At 36.9% G+C, this 21,660-nt stretch overlaps 2 protein-coding genes across 2 annotated transcripts; both read right to left on the bottom strand.

Annotated features, from left to right (window-relative positions):
- Positions 1 to 2,486: 2,486 nt before the first annotated feature.
- LOC120081003 lies at positions 2,487 to 3,161 on the bottom strand. Its single transcript, XM_039035685.1, has one exon. The coding sequence runs from the start codon at positions 3,159 to 3,161 to the stop codon at positions 2,487 to 2,489; it is 675 nt and encodes a 224-aa protein (XP_038891613.1).
- Positions 3,162 to 9,769: 6,608 nt separating this feature from the next.
- Positions 9,770 to 21,157, bottom strand: LOC120081002. Its single transcript, XM_039035684.1, has 5 exons — positions 20,920 to 21,157; positions 20,400 to 20,650; positions 19,560 to 19,730; positions 19,318 to 19,456; positions 9,770 to 9,843 (listed from the first exon to the last, which is right to left on the bottom strand). Exons 1-5 carry the CDS (start codon positions 21,155 to 21,157, stop codon positions 9,770 to 9,772), a joined length of 873 nt encoding a protein of 290 aa, XP_038891612.1.
- Between the last annotated feature and the right edge of the window lie 503 nt (positions 21,158 to 21,660).

Genomic DNA, 21,660 nt, shown 5'->3' with positions numbered 1-21,660 from the left:
TGAGAATTATTCTCAAGGAATTTTTCTATCAGCTTTTCATAGAGTTATCTTTTAAAAAAAATTCAAAAATAGAAGATGGAGAAAACCAACCAATCTGCTCACCAGTCACACATGCACGTTGTAGAGAGAAAAAGGGTGAGAGAGTTAAACTCCCTCCTAAAATAATTTTTTAGAAAATTTAAAATAATTAAAAGAAAAAATATTTTAATAAAAAAATTAATAAATATTTATATGATAACCACTTTATCATATAATATATATTAAACTTTATGATATCAAATATAATATATAATCTATAGTTTAATATTGTATCAAATACAATATAACCTATAGTTTTCATTCTCTCATTAATGCATGGTATTTAATATAAATCCCATTTATATTAAATTTAATTATAAGAATCCAATTCACATAATTAATTTTTGAATCATATTCAAATATTGGTTTCCTCTCAATAAACTTTATATTATAATGTATCAAATACATTATAGTAATTATATCATATATAATTAAATTAAATTAATTATATCACATATAATTAATTCCCTCAATCAATTTGAACAATTCAAATTGATTCTCATTTAATCCTTGTTGAGCTATAGAGGGGACCTTACGGACTTGTTACTTGAAACTCCAATGGTACTTGAATAATTAATTAAATTTCATTAGTTAAATTATTCAATATTCATTAACTGTCGGGCACTCCACTAAAGATCGATAGCTGCACTCTTCACACTACAGATATATTTTTGTGTTCATTGGATATAACTAGTCAACAGTGCGATAACTCTTCACAAATTGCTCGTAAGTACAGCTAGGCCAAAATTACCGCTTCCCCCTATAATTGCATCTAACTCCTTAAGTGCCACTGATCTCTTTAATAAACAATTAATCATAGTCCAACTATGACCAAACCTCTCTCAGATCAGAAGAGGGTGTGGCGCTACATTGTTCAAGCCCCGAAATCAGCCCTTAAGGGAGAAATTTATCTACTTACCCGAAGGGAGTAAATTTCGTCTTGTGTAGTTGTGTTCCCAACTCCCCAATGAAATGAATCCTCAAAATGGTAGGCCTATTGAGTCGACGATCTGACCCTCTCACTCGTACAAATCAAAGGACCGCCTTCATAGGCAGGAGTTCACAACTCGCTCAAGATTCAGGTCATGTCACCTATGGTCATCCTGGTAAAATGTAAGTCTCAATTATGAACAGTGTTATATAATGAGACTAGTCATTTTGTGGTCCCGTCTTATACAAACTCCTTTGTACAGAATACCCCCACTCACATGTCTCTACATGAATGATCAAAATCAAATCATTTGTAGCATTCTACAACAATTGTAACATTTACAAAGCGGGTTGTACTTGTAGTGTCACCAGGATAAGGTATCCAACCTTATCCATCTACTACAGACCATTTAAGTTATCACTTAAACATGATCCACTTGTATCTCTCCACATACATGTTTAAGCTACAGATGATAACTTTGGATATTAGTTTATTGGTTTGTGGGTTTAATGCTACTAAATATCAAATAAAACATCTCATACTTTATTAAATAAATAAAATGTTTGTACAATATAATTACAAACTATAGGACCCTACGAGATTTAGGGCATCAACCCCAACATGTTGGTGGGGACACTCTCTTTGCGATGTCCCTCGTGGCTGTGTGGTGAGGTCGAAATAGTTGGAGAAGAGGTGGGTTTATAGATGATGGGTTTCGGATGGGAAAGCGGTGGTCAAGTAATCTTCTGTTGGGCTTGACCTTGCCGGCTGGCAGAAAGGTAAGTTGCTTCCCTTACAGACATGATGGTTGAAGCCAGTGAAGTGGAGGTGTTTGATTGCTAAAGGAGGCTTCTAGTGCCCTCAGAGGTGGGACCTTGGGTATTTTTGTTTTGGGAAGCCATTGATTCCGATGAGTTAGAGGAAGAACAGGAAAAAGGATGATCAAAGAGGTTTTAGAAACTCGGGAGCTCAGATAGGCTTAGGGCTCAGGGTTTAAAGGAAGGTGATAGAAAAATGAAATGGAATGGACGAGCGCTTTATATAGGCTTAGATCGAGAATCACAATCATCAAGGAAAATGACGTCACATCATGACATTTCATTAAATGCGAATCATACGAAATGACGTTTCATCAGACGATGCACTCGATTGCCTTCAAGATTCAAATCAATAGAGACCCTATGCATTCCATGTGTCGAGTTGATTGATTTTAACTTACCGAATAATAAAATAAACACATCATTCATTTTTCATCGCATCAAACATAATTCAATTCAACAGACACAATTCAACGCATCAAACAAGAACTCAGTTTCAAATTCATCCAAGTCAAGAAGTCAAGCGTAAGAATTCCAAAAATAACATAAATCAAATAAACCAAAACCAAAAGTTAACTAAGAAAGCATAATAAAGTAAAAGAAGACATCCCTAGAAAGGTTGGAGTTAAGTCGCCACATGGATTCTTTAGCACGGGTGATCAAGCTTGCCTGCCTAGGTCAATGGTTTCCTTGTCACGATCCACAGAGCCTCCATAATAAGGCTTCACTCGCTGTTCATTGACCTTAAAGACATTACTGCCATCTTCATTCATCAATTGCACCTCTCCATGGAGGAAAACTTCACACACAACGAATGGTTTGGACCACCTCGATTTAAGCTTACCTAGAAAAAGACGAAGATGAGAGTTAAAAAGTAACACTCGCTGGCCAATAGCTAGATCTTTCTTACAAATCTTGTTGTCATGCCACCGCTTAGTTCGTTCCTTGTAGAGCTTTGCATTCTCGTATTCGGTGAACCGCCATTCTACCAATTTGTTCAGTTGGAGTTTTCGAGCCTCCCTGCACTTGCTATATCCAAGTTTAACTTTTTCAGGGCCCATTGCACCTTGTGCTCTAGTTTCGATGGGAGATATGCCTTTCCAAAGACTAACACATAAGGAGACATGCCATTGGGTGTCTTGAATGCGGTTCTGTAGGCCCAAAGAGCCTCGTTTAATCTCTGTGTTCAATCCTTTCGAAAGGTGTTGACCACCTTCTCTAATATGGATTTCATCTCCCTGTTGGATACTTCCACCTGATCGTTGGTTAGCGGATGGTATGCGGTTGTGACCTTGTGTTTCACATTGTCTTAAGCAGCAAGTTAGAAATAACATGGTTGATAAAATGAGTACCTTCATCACTAATCAACACATAGGGCATCCCAAAGCGTGAGAAGATATTCTTTTTTAGGAACTTAGCCACCGTAGTGTTGGATCAACACCATCACACAGTGGAAGAAATTAGGATCCATAAGCACTCTAGTTCATTAATTTTGGTTGAAAAGAAACATGCTAAAAATAGAGTATAAAGGGTTTCATGAACATACCTTGGCCGAACCAACGAAATCTCCATTTCCAGCTGCAAAATCCTCTAAATCCTTGTGTAGACTACCACAAGATCTTCCCTACTATTCTCTTGGTGCTCTAGATTGAGTTGTGGGACTCAAAATAAGATGGAATTAAAGGTAATATCGAGAAAACTCACTGAACAAAACCCATTGAAGAACACCTTCTTCATCTGAATTTTTCAGCAAAAATTCAGTCGGTTCTCATGCCTTTCTTCACTCCAATCTCTTCAATATATTGTAGACTATCATGCAAAGAGATGTGCTGCATGGGATGCAGCTCATGCTTGGAGTAAAGCAAAGGAGAAGGTGGGTTCCAAGTAAGCTAGTTGAAGATGAAAAACCCATTTTTTCAAGTTTGTATAATTTTTCCATTTTCCAAAAATCCAAAATTGATTTTAAAATAATATTTTATTTATAAATCAAAATTTATTAATTTTACAAATTAATTTTCAATAAAATTAATAAATAATTATTTAAACAATTTAATAATTCTGATTAATTTAATATCCATATTAAATTAATTTTACATAAATTCATCTTCATATATTTAAATCATATTTAAATATATTTTCTCCAATTTCGTTTGATTCTAATTTGAACGTTTCAAATTAACTTATCATGCTACTCTATAGCTAATCCATTTTCGAGCTAGTAGGGGACCTCATGGACCTACAGATCATGGACTCCAACGATCCGAGATTAATCGGCTAAACTCATTAGACCGATCTAACCCCCATTTCATTAACTAATAGGTCACTCCACTAAAGCCAATAGTTGAATTCCTCTCACTGTAGAATATATTATGTCCACTCGATATAACCATGATTAGTAAGTTAATCCTTCACAGGTTGTTCGTAATAACGGCTGGGTCAAATCTATGTTTTACCCCAAAATTACCTCTTGTTCCTTAAGTTCCCACTAATCCCCTAATGAACAATTGTTTTTTTTGATCCAATCACAAAACCGAGTCCCTCTCATGCTAAATGAGAGGGTGGGATCCCTTGTTCAAGCCCCAGAATCAGCACTTAAGGGAACAACCTCTCTACTATTCCTAAAGTGGGTAGGAGTGAATTCTCTCTTGCACTCTATGTCCCCAGCTATCTATCCAGTCTCACCCTTGAAATGGCAGTCATATTGAGCCGACTTGTTGAGCCAACCCTCACCTATGCAAATATAAGGGCAATCTCGAATAAACAGGAGTTCATAGTTAGCTCTGGGTTACGATCAAGTTACCTAGGTCATCGCTTTGAAATAGTCAGTCTTAAACAGTAAACAACGTTATAAAGTAAGAGTGACTCATTTCGTGGTCTGATCTTGTACAAACTCTTTTGCACAAGGGCACCCCCACTTCTCATGTCCAACATGAATGAATTAGGATCACTTCGTTTGTAGCACTTTACAACTTCTTGTAACAACTACAAAGCAGGTCGTATCTAATAGTGTTACCATAATAAAGTACCCAACCTTATCCATGTACTATAGATCATTTTGACTATTTACTCGAACCTGATCCACCTTTATGTCTCCACATAAAGTTTAAGTACTCATCCAATAGTCAAGGGACTTTTAGGTTTATTGGATTTATATTCAAGCAATAGATCTATTCAATAACACCTTTATTGAATTTTTAGAATAAGCTCCATTGTTTACATACCACGAGTTTTAAGACATAAAACCCAACACGTGACCGCATTATTCTTAAGACAGGAAATGGCCTACACACATTTGAAGAAGTAGTCAACTACTACTAGGATGTACTAATGTCCACAGAGGTAAGGAAGAGACCCATAAAATCTATGCCCCACACATTAAACAGCTTTACTTCCAAAATCGAAGTCAGTGTCGTTCCATTTTTGTTTGATACGTTACCAGTCTGTTGACATCGATAATAGTTTACCGCATAGGCACAGACTTCTTTGAATAGAGTAGGCTAGAAGTAGCCACTTTGAAGGACCTTAGTAGTCGTCCTCTGCCCCCCTGAAGTTTCCATCATATGGGGACTCATGAAATTGCTCGAGGATGCATTGAACTTCCCACTCCATAACGCATCGCCATAAAATATGATCAGGTTCTAGTCGGTATAAAAACGGGTCATTCAAATAATAAAATTTTGCTTTGTGAACAAGCTTCTTCCTCTGTTGAAAATTGTATTCTTTAGGCATTTGAGCACAAACCAGATAGTTAACAATATCTGTACACGATGCTTCTTTCTCGCTTAGACTCATTAGCTTCTCATCCGAGAAGCAATCTTCTATCTTCTTCTCTTTCTTCTAAATCTCCTCATTTTTCAAACGTGAAAAATGATCTGCAACTTAGTTCTCTGTTCCCTTTCAATCTATAATCTCTAGGTTAAACTCTTGCAGCAATAGAACCCATCTAACAAGTTTGGGCTTGGCATCCTTGCAACAATAGCACCGATCAGTGTATATCACCACTTTAGAGCCCACTAGGTACGGTATAAATTTGTCCACCACAAATACCACAGCTAGCATCTCTTTCTCCATGTCGTGTAATTTTCTTGGGCATTGTTAAGGGTTTTACTGGCATAAAAGATAGGATGTAGGATTCTTTCTTTACGCTGACCCAATACAGCTCCTACCGCTAGTTGCTTGCGTTGCGCATAAGCTCAAAGGGTTACGACCAATCCAGCACCACCAGGATGGGCGCATAAATGAGCGCATCCCTAAATGTGTTGAAGGCCTGGGTGCAAGCATCATCAAAATTATAAGGTCTATCTACTTCAAGGAGCGCACTCAAGGGTCAGGAAATTTGGAAGAAACCTCTAATGATTCTTTTCTAGAATGCAGCGTGTCCCAAAAAGGTTCTCAAAGTCTTAACATTCACAAGCAGTGGTAACTTGGCGATCACATCAATCTTTTTCTGATCCACCTCAAGCCCTGCCTTTGAAACTTTATGTCCCAACACAATGCCCTCAGTGACCATGAAATAGCATTTTTCCCAATAACAAGTTTGGTTCTTCCATCATTTAAGCACGTTTTCTAAATTTGTAAGGCAAGCGTTGTGTGAATTACCAAAGATGAAGAAGTTGTCCATAAAAACCTCCACTGACTGTTCTAAGAAACCTGAGAATATGGTCATCAAACATCGTTGGAAAGTCCCTGACATATTACAGAGCCCAAAGGGCATGTGTCGAAAGGTGAAGGTGCTAAAGGGGCAAGTGAACGTCGTCTTCTCCTAATCTTCAGGCGCTATTGCAATCTGATTATACCTGGAGTACCCATCTAGAAAGAAGAAGAACTCATTTCCCACTAACTTATCCAGCATTTGATCAATAAAGGACAAAGGGATATGATCTTTCTTGATCGCCTAGTTAAGCTTTCGGTTGTCCATGCATATTCGCCACCCGGTGACAGTTCTCATAAGGATTAGTTCATTTTTACTATTAGCAACGACCGTTATACCATCCTTCTTCGGCACACACTGCACTGGGCTTACCCAACTGCTATCAGAGATTGGATAAATGACCCCTGCGTCGAGCCACTTTATTATCTTTTTCTTGACCAGTTCGCACATAGTTGGGTTGAACCTACGTTACCTTTCAATAGAGCCCTCTTTCCCCTCTTCCAACCTGATTTTATGCATGCAATAAGTGGGGTTGATCTCCCGAATGTCTGCTAGAGTCCATCCAATGGTCTTAGTATACTTTTTCAATACCTGAAATAGGGCCATCTCATCGTCTCTACTCAATGTAGAGGAGATCATGACAGGTAGGGTGCCATTATTGCCCAGATATGTGTACTTGAGGTGTACAGGCAAGGCCTTTAGCTCTAAGAGAGGGGGCTCTTTTAAGGATAGTTTTATTCTTACTACTTCTCTTTCTTCTAAGTTTAATGAATCAAAGATCAAGTCAAACTTGGTCATAACATGGACTTCTTCCATCAAAAATTCAATTTCTTCTTCTCTCAATTCCTCTTCAAACACCTTCGACAAACTTGTACTCACATCATCAATGGGGCCGACAGGTTTCCAATTCCTCCAGATACTTCAATGCATTAAATACATTGAATTTAACCTCCTGATAATCAACCCTAATGGCCAGCTCAGCTTTCTGTACATCGATCAACACACGTCCGATTGATAGGAATGGGCGGCCAAGGATGATAGACATCTCAGTATCAGCCTTAAAATCAAGAATGATGAAGTCAGTTGGGAAAATGAATTTATCAACCTGCATAAGTACATCTTCTATCTTCTCTTCAAGATATGTTATGGATCTGTCAGCTAATTGTAGGGTCACAGTGGTAGGTCTGGCCTCACCAGTGCCTAGCTTTTTGAAAATAGATAATGGCATCAAGTTGATGTATGCGCCCATATCATATAACGCATGGCCGACCTCATTTTCACCATAGAGCATGGTAGGGTAAAGCTTCCTGGATCTTTCATTTACGCCGGGATGTTGTTTTTGAATAGTGCTCTGCACTTTTGAGTTAGCGCGACAATCTCGAATTCCCTCAGCCTTCACTTTTTAGCTAAGATGTCCTTTAGAAACTCTACGTAGCTCAGTATCTATTCAAGGGCTTTTACCATAGGGATATTTATGTGAAGCTGTTTCAGCACATCTAGATACCTTTTGAATTGTCGACTATCATCTTTCGTTTTCAATCTGTTTGGAAATGGAGGTGGCACATGCAAACTTTACTTTCTTTGCTTTTATCTTTCATCGCATCAGGGTTCTTCAACAAAAATTCTCAATTTTTTGGTGATGAGGTTTCTCTGTCATTAGGATTTGAAGTTACTGGAGATTTATCAGAGGATTGAGGAGTTTTTCTAGGAAGAATTTTGGTTGTTTGAGGATCATTAGGGTCACTTATGGTTGTAGATATTTTAGTTTCTGGTCTATCTAGAGCTAGTGGTTTTACTTGTTTGAGTTTTGGGGATCTGTGGTCAAATTAGTTGTCATCTTTCCACTATGCAGTGACACTACTCTTTACCATTACAGCGAGGAGGTTCTATGTTACTTGGCATGGTGTCTGGTTGTCTATTTTTCATTTCATTTGTAATCTGCCCCACCTGAACTTTTGAGATTTCAGATTGAGGATGCTTGGGATTGGATCAATGCTTCATTCTTTTGAATATACTCTTTTAAGAGTGATTCTAATGATGAAGATGCATTAAAGCTTGATGCATGGTTGTGGTAGGAACGGTTTTGGGCATGCTGATGGCCTTGGTTGTACTGAATCCGGAAGGATTTCCTCTGTGTGCTTATTGCTGAGGGGTTCCCTCCCCAAGAGAAGTTGGGATGATTCCTCCAATCCGAATTATATGTTTTGCTAAACGGGTTGTTCTGAATTAAAAATAGCCTGAGGATCTTGTTGGCATGCTTCAAGGGAGTGCGGTCCCTTGCATTGTATGCAACTCACAGCCGCAACCCGATTCACCAAATTAAGCTGAGCAATGTTTCTGCTCAGTGCACTCTGATTAATGGCCACTTTTTTTAAGAGAGAGGTGACTGTCGCCATCTAGGCCACTAATGAGCTCACCGCATTCGACACAACCAGTATACCTTCCATTTTCTATTTATCATATTTTTGGTTCCCATATCCGTCATCCACCCATTCTTCAATATTTTTAGCTATTCGGTCCAAAATTCCCTTAGCTTCCATGTATGATCGATCCATAAGTCCGCCTATCGTTGATGCATTGGCCACTGCTTGCGAGGCTTTATTCAACCCGTTATAAAATGTCTCCATCAATGCGTAGTTAGAGATGCCGATGTGCGGGCAGTTACAAACAAGACGCTTAAATCTGGCCCAGGCGACACCCAAAGTCTATGAATCTCCTTGTTCAAACGCAATGATGTCTCGTCATCTTCTTGCATTGACGGTTGATGGAAAGAACTTCTTCATAAATTTATTGACCAACTGATCCCATGAAACTATCTCATTAGGTTATAAGGAATATGCCCATTGCTTGGCCTCATCTCGGAGAGTGTAAGGAAAGAGCGAAAGTTGGATCCCTTCTGGCGTCACACTAGGAATAGAAAAAGTGTTGCACGATTCCACAAAACTAGTCAGGTGGGCATGGGATCTTCTCCCGGTGCCCCTCCAAATTGCCCTATGATATGGATCATCTAGAGCATGACTGGATTTATCTCAAATCTCGTATTCCCGTCAATGGTTGGCTGCATAATACCAGGCAATAAATCGTATAGGTTTGAGGCTGCATAGTTTCGCATTGGAATGTTGTAGTCAGCAATCAACATGATAGGGTTCTGCTGTTCGTGCCCATGTACTTCATTTCCTTCGGGTTGTTGTTGTTTTGGTTATTTACCATATTCCTTTTTTTCTATTTCTATTTTGTCTTACTCTACGACAAAAGTTTCACTCAATTTCAGGGTCAATATTGAATTTAGGTTCAGTACCCATACTCATATACTGTTTGCCGCTTTGTCGCCCAAGCAAGCAATACACCAAATTTCAATAGGGTGCCTGCAAAAACATAAAACCAAACAGTTAATCAGTTAACAAATCCCCGAAAACGGCGCCAAAAACTTGTTGCGTTCAATGTGGTTAAGATGAACTATGCTAGAATGACTATGCGTTGAATCTACTATACACCCAGTTGCAGTTAATCATGCATTGATCACAAGTTTTCTTATAGATTTCCAAGTATAATAAACCTATAAGTTTCTCGGTGTGAGCCGAGGTCGAACTCTGGGATTTATAACTACGAATGTTTGGAGAATAATGTGTATGTGGCAAGGACTAAAATAATTGTAGTAAAGTAAAAAATCATGCGATGAAAGAAACCATGCGACTAAATTATCACAAGCAAATAAATATCCAAGTTTAATTCTGAGAAATTTATATAGACAACAGCTTTAACATGTGTAAGGAAATGTATGGAGAAGCATGGTTAGGGGGAAGTCAACACCACATCCCTGAGTTTTATTCCAAGGTTAATCCTAGCTCGCAACATTTGTTCATCGCACACCTCTCAGTAGCTAGCCACTTTTGTCATATCTCTATGACACATGCATGATGTTGTATTGAGTATAAGGTTATTTCTATCTCTAGAAAAATTTCTTATTTTGCTTAATGAGATCCACAACTACTTACCCTCTCGGCAGTTGGTTATAGATATGTGACTCAATGAGTGATCATAGGCAAGTATTTAAATATTCACACAATAAGCAAACAGGATTAACCCTTAAAGACTTAACTTAGCTCGTAGCATTAAGCACCCCCTTACCCCGTTAAGATTAGCTACTCATGATGAATGAAAAAGCGGCAGTACAAAGAGAGGAGATTATGGAAGTAGACATGATGATATATAAGTTAAGATAGACTTATTGTTTACAAAAGTGAATAATCTCTTAGTCTCAAATGCAATACAACAGTGAAAGACAAGAAGAGAGTAAAGAGACGGGCAACAGGTGTAATGCCGAGGCTGCTGGTGATAGAATGATAGTGTGGAGTGGAGAAGGCTCTCTCAAGCTCTTGCTCCAATGAAGTTCTGATGATAAGTCGGGGTGGAGTTCGGAAGTGGAAGTTCTCAGAAATACTCTTTGGTTCACTCTTTGTTTGTGCTGCAAGAATCGTGTCTAAAGGTGTTCTCAGGTAAAATCTTGACCCTCCGATTTTTTTTAGGATCTTTCTTCATGGGCGTTAAGGCTCTATTTATAAAGTCATGCATTGACAATCATTGGGAATCCTGCTCTGATCAATCGTCATCTCTGACGTGATAGGTAAGAATGTCAACACTGCTATCATGGCCAACATTCTGAAGTTTATGGCAGAAGATTCGTTGGCACTGGGTTAGAGATCTCAAGGCATGTGACCAAATATTTATTCATCAGGTAGAAGCTCGGTGCATGCAAAAAGATCCTGGGATCAACTGCAAAATATACACTTTGGTGCAATTTAACTCATGATATGCGGTCAGTAGGGATTTTTAGTGTACTTCAGCGCAAGTATATTATTTAACATGAATTCTTAGTATAATCAACGCATATGTTGCTTATCTACCTTCATTAAGTAAAAGGCTATAATAACTTGTATTTCTACAAGTTATCAATTCACATTTTACTCATCAAGTCCATTTTTCTCAAATTGTCCAAAATGGCCCAAAAATCACTTAAAAATCCAAAATTACTCATTTTAGGGACAAAATATCAAGAAGATCCTAATTGGGCTTAAAAATGCTCACCAACATCCAAAATGGTCCAAAACTAGTCAATTGCATCAGAATGAGGCATGGGCATGCATGCTGGCATGTTGGGTGAGCGTGCAAAAGGGCTGGGGATCATGCTGGTCATGCAAGATGGCCAACAAGGGCGTTGATAGGCATGCAAGATGGGTGGCACTACTACTGCCTATTCGAGAAAACCCTGACTTCACTTTAATCAATTTTTAACCCAACTTAAAGAAAATATTTTCACATACTTCCTTGATGAAATATGTTAATAAACCTTTAAACTAACTAATGTCAAAATTTCAACTCTTAACTCGTCTACTACAACTCGGAATCTCTCATGGACTAACCTTAAATGGATTTTCAAATTTTACGGACAACCTTTACTTCCTTCACGATTTCTCCACTTTTTCGAGTTCAAATCACTTCGACAACCCCAGGTTAAACTCCCAACTAATTAAGCTTTAATTTCCTCCAAAAAAGGTAGATTTTGCATGAGTGGTTTGGGAGAACCATTGTTTTCTTTAGACCCAATTTTTTGGCCGAAGCTGCTCACTTTTTCCTCTAATCAAAACCATCCAACTAGTTGTTTGAAGGTTAAAACGTGGTGTTTCTTTTTTTTTCCCCCTATTTTTCACCTTTAATTAATTTAAATCAAAATTATCCCTAAAAGTTATTAACTTATTCATTTTTTATTATTATTATTACTACTTTATTAGTATTATCCTTAATATTATTATTATTAATTACACAAACCTCTTTCCTTAATAAACCTAGTTTTTCCCACCTAACACTTCGCCAAATATATAAGTCTGAAGCCCTTGAAAAGTTCAAGGAGTATAAGGCAGAAGTTGAAACTCTGTTAGGTAATACTATTAAAACACTTTGATCTAATCGAGGTGGAAAGGATTTAAAATTCCATGACTATATGATAGAACACAGAATTCAATCTCAACTCTTAGCACCTGGTACACCTTAGAAAAATGGTGTATTGGAAAGGAGAAATGGAACCTTGTTAGACATGGTTCGTTCTATGATGAATTGTGCTGACCTAGCTCGTTTTGGAGGGATGCAGTAGTGACTACAATTCATATCTTGAACAACGTTCCCTCGAAGAATGTTTCTGAAAAACCTTTCGAGTTATGGAGGGGGAGTAAACCTAGTTTGTGCTACTTCAGAATTTTGAGTTGTCCAACACATGTGCTAGTGAAAAATCCTAAGAAATTGGAACCTCATTCAAGATTATGGCAATTTTTTGGTTACCCTAAGGAAATGAGAGGTGGTCTATTCTTCGATCCATAAGAAAACAAAGTGTTTGTATCAACCAACACTACATTCTTGGAAGAAGACCACATGAGAGATCATAAACCACAAAGCAAATTAGTATTAAATGAAACTACTGAAGAATCAACAAAAGTTGTTGATGATGATGTCGGTCCTTCATTAAGAGTTAATGAAGGGACTAACACTTCAATCTAGTCTCGTTCTTCTCAATCGTTAGGAGTGCCTCAACGTAGTGGGAGGGTTGTAGCGCAACCTGACCGTTACTTGGGTCTAATTGAAACTCAAGTCGTTATACCAGATGATGGCGTTGAGGATTCATTGTCTTATAGGCAGGCAATGAATGACACAAACAATGACCAATGAGTCAAAGCCATGGACCTTGAAATGGAGTCAATGTACTTTAATTTAGTATGAGATCTTGTAGATCCACCTGATGGGGTTAAAACACATAGGGTGTAAATGGATCTACAAGAGGAAGAGAGATGTAGCTGGGAAGGTACAGACCTTCAAAGCTAGACTTGTAGCAAACACTCAAAGGGAAGGGGTTGACTATGAGGAAATTTTTCCAATGATGCTATGCTTAAATCTATACGAATTCTCTTGTTCATAACCACATATTATAACTATGAAATATGGCAAATGGATGTCAAGACAACCTTTCTGAATGGAAATATTGAAAAGAATATCTTTGTGTCTCAACCCGAGGGGTTCATAGCCCAAGGTCAGGAGCAAAAAGTTTGCAAACTGAATCGATCCAATTATAGGTTGAAACAGGCATCCAGATTTTGGAATATTAGGTTTGATACTGTGATCAAATCTTTTGGCTTTGACCTGTGTATGAGCCTTTTGTTTACACGAAGATCATCAACGATAAAGTAGCTTTCTTAGTACTTTATGTGGATGATATCCTACTCGCTGGGAATGATATAGGATACCTTACTAATGTTAAAAAGTGGCTAGTAGCCAAATTTCAAATAAAAGAGTTGGGAGAGGCACAGTATGTTCTTGGGATCCAAATAATTAGGGATCGTAAGAACAGAACGCTAGCTATATCTTAAGCAACTTATATCGACAAGATGTTGATTTGATATTCGAGGCAGAACTCTAAGAAGGGTTTATTGCCTTTCAGGCATGGAGTTCATTTGTCAAAGGAATAGTGTCCTAAGATACCTCAAGAAATTGAGGACATGAGACGTATTTCCTATGCCTCACTGTGAGCAGCTTAATGTATATTATGCTCTGCACTAGACCTGACATTTGTTATGCAGTGGGAATAGTCGGTAGGTATTAGTCCAATCCAGGGTTAGACCGCTAGACTGTGGTTAAGAATATCCTCAAGTATCTTAGGAGAACGAGGGACTATATGCTAGTGTATGGAGCTAAGGATTTGATCCTTACGGGGTACACAGACTCTGATTTCCAAATTGACACGGATTCTAGGAAGTCCACGTCAGGATTAGTGTTCACCCTCAACGCGGGAGCTGTAGTATGGCGTAGCATCAAGCAATGATGCATTGCAGACTCAACCTTGGAGGCTGAGTATGTAGCTACTTGTAAAGCAGCAAAGGAGGCAGTTTGGCTAAGGAAGTTCCTAAGTGATTTGGAAGTTGTTCCAAACATGAACTTGTCGATCACCTTATACTGTGACAATAGTGAGGTTGTGGCCAACTCTAGCCACAAACGAGGAAAGCACATTGAGAGGAAGTATCATCTGATACGGGAGATTATGCAATGAGGAAATGTGTGTTAGGGTTGATGCCCTAAATCTCGTAGGGTTCTATAGTTTGTAAACATTATATGAACAAACTCATTTTATATTTAATAAAATATATGATATTTTATTCATTGTCTATAAAATATTTGATATTTTAGTTGCAATAACCACAAACCAATAAACTAACATCCAAGTTTATCATTGTAACTTAAATATATATGTGGTGACATAGGGTGGATCATGTTTAAGTGATAACCTAAATGGTCTATAGTAGATGGATAAGGCTGGGTACCTTATCCCGATGATACTACGAGTATGGCTCTCTTTGTAGATGTTACAATTGTTGTAAAGTGCTACAAATGATCTGATCCTGATCATTCATGTATTAGACATGCAAGCGGAGATATTCTATACAAAGGAGTTTGTATAAGACCGGAACATGAAATGTTTAGTCTCATTATATAACGTCGTTGATAATAGAGACTTACATTTCACCAAGATGACCATAGCTAACATGACTTGAATCCTGAATGAGTTGTGAACTCCTGCCTATGAGGGCAGTCCTTTGATTTGTATGGGTGAGAGTGGTCAGATCGTCGACTCAACAAGCCTACCATTTTAGGGATTCGTCTGATTAGGGAGCTAGGAACACAGCTACACAAGATGGAATTCACTCCTTCCCCAAAGTAGGGGTAAGTAGATAAATTGCTCCCTTAAGGACTGATTCCAGGTCTTGAACAATGTGGCGCCACACCATCTTCTGGCCCGAGAGGGGTTTAGTCATAGTATGCCTATGATTTGTTGTTCATTAGAAGGATCAGTGGTACATAAGAAGTTAGATATAACTACATGGACAAAACAGTATTGTGGCCCAGCTGTACTTACGAGCAATTTGTGAAGGGTCATTACTGTTGATTGGTTATATCCAATGGACACATAAATATATATGTAGTACGAAGAGTGCAGCTATTGGTCTTTAGTGGAGTGCCCGACAGTTAACGGATGGTGAATAATGTAATTAAAGAGTTTAATTAATTATTCATGTACCGTTGGAGCTTCAAGCTATAGGTCCATGAGATCCCCTTGGTAGCTCAATAGGATTTTGTTGAGAATCAATTTTTGGATTAATTTGAATTGTTCAAATTAATAGAGGGATTTAATTATATATGATATAATTAAATTGTTCCAATTATATCTGATATAATTGTCATAATGTATTTGATACATTATAGCTTAATGGGACAAAATAAATATTTGAATGAGATTCAAATATATTTTCTATGAATGGCATTCATAGCTATTAAATTTAATATAAATGAGATTTATATTGAATGCCATGAAATAGAGAAAAGAAATATAGTTTATATTGTATGTGATACAATATTAAAACTATAGGTTATATGTTATATTTGTTATAACATATAATTTAATATAAATATAATATGATAAGTTAGTTATCATATTTATTTATATAATACTATTATTATTTGAATAATAAGGAAGGGAATTACAACTCCCTTCCCCATCTCTCCTCTCCACCAACTTTAGTAGGGTGGTTATGTTTTTATGGCAAGTAGGAATGAAAGAAAAATAGTTTTTCTTCTCCTTCTACTATTGTTGTGGTTGAACGATTGATTGAGAGTAAAGACAGAAGTGTTAATGTCTTCTTCTTCCTCCACATTAAAGTTTCTCTCTTAACCAAAATAGTCAAAGCCCACCACTCTTAGGTTCTCATCCTGAGAATACCAAGGTAACACTGTGGTAGTGTCCGGGTTTTGGTTCGAGATTATCTTGAAGAAGAAGTTTGTGATTTTGTTCGAGGGAGAAACGCGAAGAAAGGTTCTTCAAAGATGAGGTTTCTTGAAACCCATTTTCGTTTAAAGCATGCTGTAATTTAATTTTAAATTCATATCTAGTTGTTTGTTTACAATAAACTTTATATTCGATAAATTATGGAATTTGGTCAATCCACTTCTGCTTAAGGTTCTTCTCATACGAGTTCCTTCAATGTGATCGCATAAAGATCGCTTCAGAGCACAATATTGTTGATCCATTTATGAAAGCTCTCTCGACTGAATTGTTCGAGAGTAATCTAAAGAATCTAGGTCTACGAGATATATACATTGTGTAATCTAGGGCAAGTGGGAGATGTGTAATGGGTATGAGATGCCTTAGTTTATTGTACTTTGCTTTGTATTTGTAACATCCCCATTGTTCTATGTAATGTACATCCCACTAACTAGAGTTTTAGTTCAAGTAGGAGTTTCTTGGGTTTTATGCCCTAAAACTCGTAGAAATTAAATGATCGTCATTAATAACTAGTTATTAATGTTTTTCTCAATAAGTGTTATTGATGTTTTATTTAATTTTACCTTATTAATCCTAAAATCCAATAAACTAACATCCTAGGTTATCTTATGAGTCTTGAACTGTATGTAGAGATATATAGGGATCAATGTTCAAGATACAGCCTAAATGGTCTATAGTATAGGGGTCAGGTTGGATACCTTATCCTAGTAACACTATGGATACAGCCCACTTCGTATTTGATACAAACGCAGCATCCAACGCATTCCCGTAGGAGACATGCCAGTGGAGGTATCCTGGGCAATGAGTTTGCACAAGACCAGACCGCAAAATATTAACCATTAGATGTAACTCCATTGACTAGTTAGGTTTCTATTTCAATAGGATGACCTAGACAACTTAGTCCTACTCCTGAGTATACTATGAACTCCTGTTCACGAAGGATTGTCCTTTGATTTTATGGGTGAGAATGGCCGGTTCGCTGACTCAATATGGCTTCCATTTTGGGGATAAGACCGAGTGGGTAGCTGGAAACATAATCATAAGATGGATTTCACTCCTTCCTAACTTTAAGGTAAGTAGATGAGTGTTCCCTTAAGTGGTCTCTAGGACTTGAACAAAGGGCTCTATCCTCTCACTGGCCCGAGAGGGTTTCTGTTTAATGGTTGGACCATAAACAGGTTGTTCATTAGATGAGCACTAGTACTTAAGGATGTAGAGGTACCTAGGGGTAAAATGGTAATTTGACTCAATTGGTGTTACGAAAACTCATGAAGAACTAACTTGTTATTATTGATCTTTATCCGTGGACACAGAAACATATCCATAGTGAGAAGAGTACAAATGTGGATCTTTAGTGGAGTGTACCCACAATTAACGAATATTGATTAATTTGGTTAATGAGTTTAGCCAATTAATCTCACATCGTTGGAGCTTATGATTTGCAGGTCCATTAGGTCCCCTTCCTAACTTGTAAAGGGTATTGAGGTAATTTTTCATTAAATTGAATTTAAAATGTTCAATTTCAGAATTGGGAATTTTTTAATATATGTTGATACATTTTAATATAAAGTTTCATTTTAGACTTTATTATTAATTTTGGATATGATTCAAAATTAATAAATGAGAGAACGAAATATTTGAAAGCAGTTTAAATATTAATTTAATATGAATAAGATTCATATTGAAAACTATAGGTTAAACATAATGTGTATTGGATGTGCATTAAAACTATAGGTTAAATAAGAGAAATATATTTGAATACGATTGAAATGGGAAAATTAAATTAAATATGTGATATTTAATTGGATGATTAATTAATTGAAGAATTAATTTATTATTTAATTTAATTTAATTTTGAATTTAATTAAATTGATTAAATCAAAACTATAGGTTAAAATTAATGCACATTAGATGCGTATTAACACTATAGGTTATGTGAGAGGGAACCATTTAAATATGATTTAAATGGTTATTGGTTTTTATTTATTTAATTAAATTAAATAAATAGGTTTATTTAATTTTAATTAAATAAAATGCAATTCCCCACATATGGGAGTTACTAGAGACGTGGGATCCACTTTCACCCTCTCTTTCTCATTCTCTTTGTATCAAAACAAAAGAAAAAAAAAACCAGTGAAGATCAATTTTGATTGATGAGAAAATTCTCTGCATTTTTTCTTCCTTCTTCCTCCCAATTCCAAAAAGGAAAAAAAAAAAAAATCCCACAATTCTCATCTCCTCAATTTCCCTAGAAGAATAGGGAGGACTCAAAATGGTGGTGCCTATTCCCAATTCATACGAATTCCACAGAATTCCCAAAAGGTTTGCAATGTAATTTTTTTCCTTATATAATTAGATTTTTGGGAATTACATGCTTAATCTATTTTTCCTATTTTATTCCAATATAAAATTGTTCTGTTTTAAATGCCAATTTTATATACATTTGGGTTTTGTGTTTTGGCTTCCGCTGTGCCTAGGGTTTTCATCCCATCAGATTTCTCCACAACACTTTGATAATGGAATCGTATTGTTTCTCAACACTTGTTCTTTCCTGTCTAAGATTTGTACATGTTCTTCTTCATAGGAAATATTTTCCTTAAATTATAGTGGTTGTGATTCTAGAACATGAGACGGGTCTAAAATATACTTATGCAACATCGATACATGGAACACATCATGTATCTTGGAAAGCTCAATTGGCAAGGCCAAATGGTAAGCTGATGGTTCTATGTGTTCCAAGATTTCATATGGTTCTATATATCTCGAACTCAGTTTTCCTTTCCTATCAAAGTGTAACACACCTTTCCAAGGGGAAAGCTTAAAAAAAAACTCTATCTTCCACCTCGAATTCCAAATCCCAAAGGCATTTGTCAACATAACTTTTTGGCGATCTTGAGTCGTCTTAAGTTTCTAGTATCAATAGTGATTTGCACCAATTATGGACCGAGCAACATCCTCTCACCAACTTCATCCCAACATACTAGGGTTCTGCATTTCCTCCCATACAAAGCATCATATGGAGCCATTTCAATACTAGAATGATAACTGTTATTATATGCAAACTCCATCAGTGGGAGATGAGAATCCCAGTTGCCCTTAAACTGTAGCCACAGGCTCAAAGCATTTCTTTCGAAGTCTGAATAATCCGTTCTGATTGCCCATCGGTCTGAGGATGGAAGGTGGTGCTAAACTTAAGTTTAGTACCAAGAGCTGTTGCAAGCTTGGCCAAAACTTCGACATGAATCTCGAATCTCGGTTAAAGACAATCGATACTGGTGCTCCATAGCGACTAACAACCTTTACTACATACATCTTAGGCAACTTGTCCAAGGAATAAGTGGCTTTAACTGAGAGAAATCTCGTTGTCTTTGTCAACTAGTCAATTATCACCCAGATGCCATCATGACCATTATGAGTGTGAGGAAGTCCAAACAAAAGGTCCACGGTAACATGCTCTTACTTACATTCTAGCACTGGAGTGGATTTAGGAGCCCAATTGTTTTCTGTCTGATAGGTTTAACTTGCTGGCAAATCATGCACTTCAATACATATTCAACTATATCACGTTTCATCCCAGGCCACCAGTAGAACTTTTTCAAAGTCCAATACATTTTAGTGCTACCTAGATGCTTCGTATAGGCTGAGCTATAGGATTCCTCTAAAATATTTTGCTTTAAGTCCAAACTATTAGGAATACATACACAGTTACATCTTATTACAGCTCCATTCCTTACATCATAGTCTATCTGATGGCCTTGCTCCACTGTTTTTCTTATCTGCTTCAACATTTCATCATCTTTTTATGCCTCAACAATCTTGTCAATTAGGGTAAGCCTGACTTGAAATTGTGTAATTAAATCTCACTGGTTATCTACTGCTAACATTACATTACAACCCTTTAGTTCACACAAAGAAGATGAACTGATAGCATTCAATGAAGCTTTCAAGTATAATGTCTTTCTACTCAAAGCATCGACTATCATATTAGCTTTGCCAGGATGATAATTAATAGTACAATCATAATCTTTGATCAAATTTAACCACCTTCTTTGCCTCATTTAACTCTTTCTGATCAAATACATACTTCAAAATTTTATGGTCTGTAAATATGCGACACTTTTCCTCATACAAATAATGTTGCCAAATCTTTAGTGCCAACACTACTGCTGCTAGCACCAGGTTATGTGTCAAGTAGTTACACTCATGCTTTTTTAATTTCCTGGAAGCATAAGCTATCACTTTATCCTTCTGCATAAGAACACACCTTAAACCTTGGCGAGAAGCATCACAGTAAACTTCATACTCAATCCCAAGTGTAAGAAGTGTTAGAATAGGTGTTGAAACCAATCTTTTTTTTAATTCTTGAAAACTTTGTTCGCAATCCTCTACACAAATTTTTCACTCTTCTTGGTAAAAGTTGTTAATGGAAGTGCCAACTTCGAGAACCCCTTAACAAAGCGACGATAATAACCAGTTAAACCAAGAAAACTACGTACCTTAGTAATTGTCGTGGGCTACTCCCTCTTAAGTACTACTTCTATCTTCTATGGACCCACAAAAACACCTTTATCTGAGATCACATGTTCGAGCCAAAACTTGCATTTGCTGAACTTTGCATACAATTTGTCATCTCGCAATATCTGCACCACTGTTCTTAGATGCTCAGCATGTTCCTCCTTATTCTTAGAGTATATCAGTATATCATCAATAAACACAATTACAAACTGATCTAGGAAAGGATGAAATATCTTATTCATCAAATCCATGAATGTTGCAGGTGCATTAATTAACCCAAACGACATTACTACAAACTCATAATACCCATACCGTGTCCTGAATGTTGTATTTGAAATATCTTATTCTTTAATCTTTAGCTGATGGTACCCTGATCGCAAATAAATCTTGGTAAACGCTGAGGCATCGTTTAGCTGGTCAAATAAGTCATCAATGCATGGCAATTAATACTTATTACGTATTGTTACCTTATTTAACTATCGGTAATCAATACATAATCTCAGTGTACCACCCTTCTTGTTCACAAATAATACTACTCCACGGAGAAACAATAGGTCTAATGTAACCTTTATCCACTAGTTCTTGCAGCTGAGTTTTCAACTCTTTCAATTCCGTCGGAGCCATTCTATACAGTGCTTGAGAGATCAAATCTGTTCTAGGCACTAAATGTGAACCCCGAGCCCTAATTTCTCTACTTAAGTATGTTCCCTACTGAGACCAGTGTGGTGAGTAGGTTGATGTGGAAATTAATGTGTAATTGTAGAGAAAGGGGTGAAAAATTAGAAGAAAA

This window comes from Benincasa hispida, chromosome 7 (assembly GCF_009727055.1).
Source record: "Benincasa hispida cultivar B227 chromosome 7, ASM972705v1, whole genome shotgun sequence".
Classification (NCBI taxonomy): domain Eukaryota; kingdom Viridiplantae; phylum Streptophyta; class Magnoliopsida; order Cucurbitales; family Cucurbitaceae; genus Benincasa; species Benincasa hispida.
This window is presented reverse-complemented; position numbering and strand designations above follow the sequence as displayed.

Bases quoted from the DNA above. Each gene is read 5' to 3' on its own strand.
- LOC120081003 (XM_039035685.1), bottom strand. From the start codon at position 3,161: ATGTTATTTCTAACTTGCTGCTTAAGACAATGTGAAACACAAGGTCAC.
- LOC120081002 (XM_039035684.1), bottom strand. From the start codon at position 21,157: ATGTCGTTTGGGTTAATTAATGCACCTGCAACATTCATGGATTTGATG. The intron at 20,651-20,919 runs GTGTTTTTGTGG...TTGAGTATGAAG, and splicing joins ACATGTGATCTCAGATAAAG to TTTACTGTGATGCTTCTCGC. The intron at 9,844-19,317 runs GTGAGAGGATGT...ATGTTTTTGCAG, and splicing joins AGTATGTTGGGATGAAGTTG to GCACCCTATTGAAATTTGGT.